Here is a 6000-nt window from a genome sequence, read left to right as displayed (position 1 = left end):
AGAACCCTATCTCTGTCTCCATTTCCAATACTACAGTTGCTTCTGCTATCAACCTCACGCAGCGTGGGAGGAGAAGGTAACATCCATGAGGGGAAGGTGAAGAGGGGGTTTAAAGAGTGGGGGAAAGTGTTATATACTTGCCGATCAATAAACAAAACTCCCAAGCTTTACTCCCCCCCTCTCCATCGGCAATCAGACCTCTTCCCGCATCCCCACATTTAGCCCTATGCTTGTGCCGCTGTTTCTCGTGCTGGGTCTGGCTGCGGCCTTTAATAATGCTCCCGGCGTGGATATTTGGTGTGGGAAGGCATACCGTGCTACGTACGTGACCTCAATGACAAGTTAAGGGGGTGAAGAAGCTAAGCTAATTGGGTGTACAGAAATGCGTCCTTTGAACCGGGCGGTTGGCTAGAGCAGCCAGATCGGTCTGCCATGCCGCTTTTGGATTTACGTGTTCGGCCGCGTATGAGCTTGTATACCCCTGGTGATGACCAGGGGTCGTTCATTGTTGACGCGGACATCTCCTATATCCATGGAGAACCCCTTGAGGGATTGGGAGGAGGGCATGGTTCTCAGAGTCTCGAGGTGGAGATCCTCGTTGACGAGACGCAATTGAAGTTGAAAAACACTATTAAGGTGAATTCAACGTCGAATGAGTTGGGTTTCGCTCTGAAAAGTCTTGCTCCACGCTATCAGCCTTACAGCGTGACCCTCAAAGCTACCCGCTCGAACGGTGAACGTGCATACACTGCGACTACGGAGATATACCGTCTCCCAGATCGCACCGATGGAGGTAGCGTTACAAAAGTCGACAGTCTCTATGGCGGACTACTAGTCCAGAACAAAACCTCCAGCTCTTCCACATGGAATCCCCTCTTACCATACTCATTCTACGTGAGCTGGGATGGCTGGCTGGAAAAGTCACTCGACAACGTCCAAAAATTCAAAGACCAGGGGTACAACATCATCCACATCGTGCCCAATGCCGGTCTAGCCAACCAAGCCTTCAATTTCACCGAGCTAAACTTATTCCTGGATAAATGCGATGAGGTCGGGCTATGGGTGATGTACGATATGCGGTGGACATACCAGAATCTCACCTCCGTGAAAGAACAGGTCAACATGCTCAAGACACGAAGTAGCATGCTGCTCTGGTATACCGGTGACGAACCCGATGGCCAAGGCGATCCATTAAACGCGACGAGAATCACCTACGATTTTATCAAATCTCTAGACCCATGGCACCCAGTCTCGCTATGTTTGAACTGCTACAATTTCTACTTTGAAGAATACTCCTCCGGCGCGGATATCATCTTATCAGACGTATACCCGATCGCGGTAAACACGAGCTGGTCCGTCGTCTACGATACAGCCTGCAACACGACCTACGGCTGCTGTGGCTGCGACGATTGCGAGGGGACACTAGACGATATCTCCGTTCGTCTGGACCTCTTCACCGAGTACCAATCATGGATCGGATCCGCTCCCAAACCCCTCTGGGGCGTGCCAATGGCCTTTGGCAACGAGTCCTTCTGGACGAGATATCCCACTGCGGACGAGGAAGTCACCATGACCATGCTCAGCGTGAATCATAATGCAAAGGGAATCGTGATGTGGGATTACCCGACGACCACGGAACTTGCGCAAGTGACCAGTGAATTGAGTCGGGTTCTTGCTAGTGAGGAGGTAGCAGGGTTTTTGTTAGGTGCGCCCACGGTTGCGTTGCAGGTGGCTGGGCATGGGAAGATGGATGTTGCGGGGTGGAGGGTTGGATCGAAGATGCTTGTTAGTATTTTGTCGTTGCAAACGTCTACATGGACGTCGAAGATTACGATAGCGTTGCCAGATGGTGCTCGGGGTGTGAGTAAGGTACTTTGGGGATCGGGGGAGTGGAGGGTTGTTGGGGGCAAGTTGGTGAAGACGGGGGGACAGGGATTGGAGACTGATTTGGTGATTGTTGAGTTTGAGGGAGGTCATTAGATGGAGACATTTTTGAATGTAGACGGTTCATGAATTCATGATATGACTCTATATGCTTCGGTTGGAGGTAATATCGCTAATTAAAGTGCTGAGGATTAATGTGTCTTTCCGACTGCTATAGGACGCAGTATACTTTCACGAGACAACAGTTCCGCGGACCAAGACTCGATACCTAGAACCCTAGGCTCATTAGCCTACTGTAATTTCTGGTCCACCAGTGAGCGATCACAATTAAACAAGAGCTACCGTGCCGTTTTCGTGCTTTATCTCTCGGGTTGCGATAAGCCATGCCGCGGCTTCATTTGCTGCAGATTGCGAACGCAATCACCCCGGCGCGTGCTCAATTACCCAATTGACACCATGTCCAGGGTTACCTCGATCACATATATCAGAGACGCATCTCTCCCCTGATATTTAGAAAACTTTACATTTCTAATTCTACCACGTATCCTTAAAACTCAAATCTGTTAAAGCCCAAATCCAAACTTCCAAGCGACAATGACGACTGTAAGCACCGTGACAACGACTATCATCCTCGAAGCGGAGAAACCACAATCTATCCCGCTCGAGACGGTGAAATACACCGATCTCCTAGAGAAAGATGCCCTCGAAACCTCTAAACTCCTCCGATCCTGCCAAAGCCCCGGATTCTTCTACCTGGACATATCCGGCAACAATGCTTATTTCAACGGCGACGCCTATCTCGAAAACATCCAATCGCTGTCTCAACAGCAAGAAGAATACTTTTCTCTACCCTTCCACGCCAAAATGAAAGACTATGTCAATTTCCCTGCTGAAAAGGGATACCAGTACTCCCCAGACAGCGAGACATTCGACGTACCCTACAGTTCATTCCAAGAGGATGATGTGCCATCTCCTCTAGATGCTTTGTCGATATATTTCATGATGGCACATACACATGCGATTGCAACCAATCTTATTCGCAGTCTATCGCCATTCATCGGCAACGAAGATGTCCGGAAATATGTAACCTCCATGCATGATGAAAACGACATATCGCGCTCCGGGATGAGATTAGAGAATTTCATGGCGGAGGAGAAGGAAAAATTGGGATATATCTATGGCCCGGGGTGTACTGATGGAGGATCGCTTTCACTGCGGTATTGTGAGGAGGCGATGATCGAGTATTTGGACGTGGAGACTGGGGGCTGGGCATATATCGAGCCTCGCAGGGATTGTCTGGTTGTAAATGTGGGGGATTTGTTATGTGCAGCTAGTAAGGGTCAGTTTCGGGGGCCGCTGCATCGTGTGGGACACCCGTTGATTGGAGTTGAAGATCGCAAGTGTGTAACGTATCATTTATGGCCTACAGATGGCGTAGTAGATAATATTCATTAATGTCATATTAAATTATTTTGAATTGGACAGACGTGGGATCCTAGTAGACGTAAGGAATTGATTCAATAATGATTGAAATGGACTCAATCTTCTATAAATGAGCGATCGTAACGAGCGTGGAGGTCTTGAAGGACATAAATATTGGGTAGGAAAGAAAGCGAGCGTGAGGAAAGACAAATGAACTATGAGACTTAGAATGACCAAAGAACTGTGGGTCTCAGGCTCCAAGGCCGTCCAGAAGGATAACGTTAAATCAACAAAAAGGCTGGACATGATTCATCAAACCGAAGGTAAATGGAAAACAACCAGGCGATTTAAGGTTAAAAGGGCAGAAGAGAAATAAACAAAGTTCGATCAACTCCACAACCTAAACTCCTCCGACCTTGTTAAACCATATGATGGAAGTTGCGCAGGTGCTGCGAAAGAGTATCTGCACGGTTACAGACCTTGTCGCAGCCTGGAACCGCGCAGGGATGAGCACCAGGATTCCAATGTATATGCCGAAGGTGACGAATAAGAGAAGATTCCCGATTGAATGTACCAGTATAATCGCAGTTATCCCACTTGCAGTGAAAGATGGTGCCGGTGGCGTTGACACCGACATTGGCATTGTCGTGCGGGCTACTGGAGCCGCTAGTCAGCTTTAGTTAGAGGAACGATCTATAGGCGGGGGTTGTGAAAGCATAATACCTAACTACATGGTGGTTGTCTATGGCTGGGGTATACTGAAGGGCTCGACGTGGCTCATCCGCCTCGACATAACCGTGATGTCTGCCCGGGTTGTGAGATGTCCGAGCATGGGGTGGGAAGCCGGCCTCACTGTTAGGGGGCTGTGATGAAGATTCAGGGTTAGACAAAGAGGGTCAAAGTTTCTGTGGGAAGTTCAAGCATACACTGTTAACGGTGTGGTGAAGTATACGTGGGGGCACGCTGGATGGCATGGCACCACTCAGATCCTTGCCCTGAGTATGTACTTCCCAGGGGTCCAGTACATTTGCTACGCCTACCGCACCGGCTTGTGCGTAAGCGCTCAAGCTTGGAGCTGCCTCGCCGACCGTAGAGAAGCCTTGTCGGGGTTCCGTGGCAAAAGATGCACTCCAACCGGTACTTGGGACCTGGACTGGAGTCACTAGGCCCGGTGTAGGATGGAGAGAAGGATTGTTTGGATAGTAGCCAAAAGTACGTTGAAGTCGACGGTTCCCGTTCCACGAGCTGGGATCCTCAATGGGCCAGGCCATGGTAGGCTAACGACTTCAAGGGCAAAAGGAATGAATGAGAGAAGAAGACTGAGGGCCAAATTATCGTGCAATCTAGTTACTCTGGATTTGGGGAAGGGGTGTCCTTTATAAATACGTTGTGCTCGGGTGCAATTGTAATAAGATCAAAACCAAATGCAAAATCAAAAAATGAGGAATGACAAAAATACGGCAGTGATAGTGCCGAATTACGGGGAGGTTGATCCGGAGGTCTAAATCAATTAACATTGTACAGTACTAAGGTCATGGGCTTCGAGAAGAGAACAAATGTCCAATAGAGCAAACCACAGGCTAATCAGCGACAGCCCGATAGACCGGCGCAGCGCAACTTAGGCGCCGCTCAAATCGGCCTTGGAGTGGAATCAAGGCTGCGCCCTGAGGGCGCCCAGTCAGGTTCGTCGCTTTCTCGACGAATTCGGTTCGAAAAATGGCCATTGGCTGGGTCAAAAGTACTGCACTGCGGACCGTGTTGTCAATAGTACGCATGCACAGTAAAAGCACGGTGGGCCTCCCACAGGCGCGTTGACTACGCTTTTCCCATTTTCTCAGTCTATATATCTCAATCTTACGGGCGAAGCAACTGCTACCCGCCAATCCAACGTAACCAGCTAGTCCTCGATCGACCAGTCAGATCCGATGCTCCTGCACCCATACTGGCTCTGGACATTTCCATTGCCGACCATTTGGCTGTTTGGTGCATCATGCTAAGCACACCTCGACACTCTCCCGCGGTTGGTGCTGGCGGCCCCGATATTGCTGAGAAAAGCAACGAGAGACCATCAAAATCATCGGAGAGGTTGTGGAGACCTCACATTATTCCCGCTAAGCCCAGTTTCCATTTGATTCTCATGTCGTCGACCCGGGTACCTGGGGTACTTTTCGACCTGTTCCCTTCTCATCACTGGTGCATTCCATAGAATTGTGGCCCCACCCGCACTAGCCCTGTCCAATGAGGTATCAATGAACCACCTCCGGAGGTGGTTCTTCAACCTTTCAGCCCCTTATAGAAACACGTTACATGATTCAACTGGATAAGGCCGGATGGACAGGCCATCATACTCATTGTGGCTTCACATAATCTCTTCCTCGTGCCTGGATTTTCTAATGAACAAGGCTACGAAACCTTATTACTCCTTTGATTTATAAAGGTTCACAGAGGAACTAAGCTTAGAAGGAGACTAACTTGAGCATTCAGCCCGCTCGAATCCCGCAACTAACCGTGAAGTTCGGGGGAAAATAGAGGGAAAAAAAAGAAATTCTAGAACCATGATATATTTAATTGGACCAATCCATCTTTGTTCGAGTCGTGATATTCGAGTCAACCTGAACTACTCAACTGATGGGTAAGGCGCCGGTTCCGTGGTGGATCAAGGAGCGCCATGGAAGGCTTAAAGCGGGAAGGAGG

At 49.2% G+C, this 6000-nt stretch overlaps 3 protein-coding genes across 3 annotated transcripts; 2 read left to right on the top strand and 1 right to left on the bottom strand.

Moving 5' to 3' along the window:
• Positions 1-432: 432 nt before the first annotated feature.
• On the top strand, positions 433-1980 carry N7496_006906 (uncharacterized protein; the record flags this gene model as incomplete). The annotated part of the gene is made up of 1 exon (XM_056699835.1): positions 433-1980. The coding sequence occupies one exon, from the start codon at positions 433-435 to the stop codon at positions 1978-1980; it is 1548 nt and encodes a 515-aa protein (XP_056555248.1).
• Positions 1981-2478: 498 nt separating this feature from the next.
• Positions 2479-3339, top strand: N7496_006905 (uncharacterized protein; the record flags this gene model as incomplete). Its single annotated transcript, XM_056699834.1, has 1 exon — positions 2479-3339. One exon carries the CDS (start codon positions 2479-2481, stop codon positions 3337-3339), a length of 861 nt encoding a protein of 286 aa, XP_056555247.1.
• Positions 3340-3725: 386 nt separating this feature from the next.
• N7496_006904 (uncharacterized protein) lies at positions 3726-4577 on the bottom strand (the record flags this gene model as incomplete). The annotated part of the gene is made up of 3 exons (XM_056699833.1): positions 3726-3972; positions 4030-4169; positions 4233-4577. 3 exons carry the CDS (start codon positions 4575-4577, stop codon positions 3726-3728), a joined length of 732 nt encoding a protein of 243 aa, XP_056555246.1.
• Positions 4578-6000: the final 1423 nt, after the last annotated feature.

This window comes from Penicillium cataractarum, assembly GCF_028827025.1.
Source record: "Penicillium cataractarum strain IBT 29864 chromosome Unknown utg000005l, whole genome shotgun sequence".
In the NCBI taxonomy this organism is placed as follows: domain Eukaryota; kingdom Fungi; phylum Ascomycota; class Eurotiomycetes; order Eurotiales; family Aspergillaceae; genus Penicillium; species Penicillium cataractarum.
The sequence above is the reverse complement of the archived record's forward strand: the minus strand, read 5'-3'. Positions and strand labels throughout refer to the sequence as shown.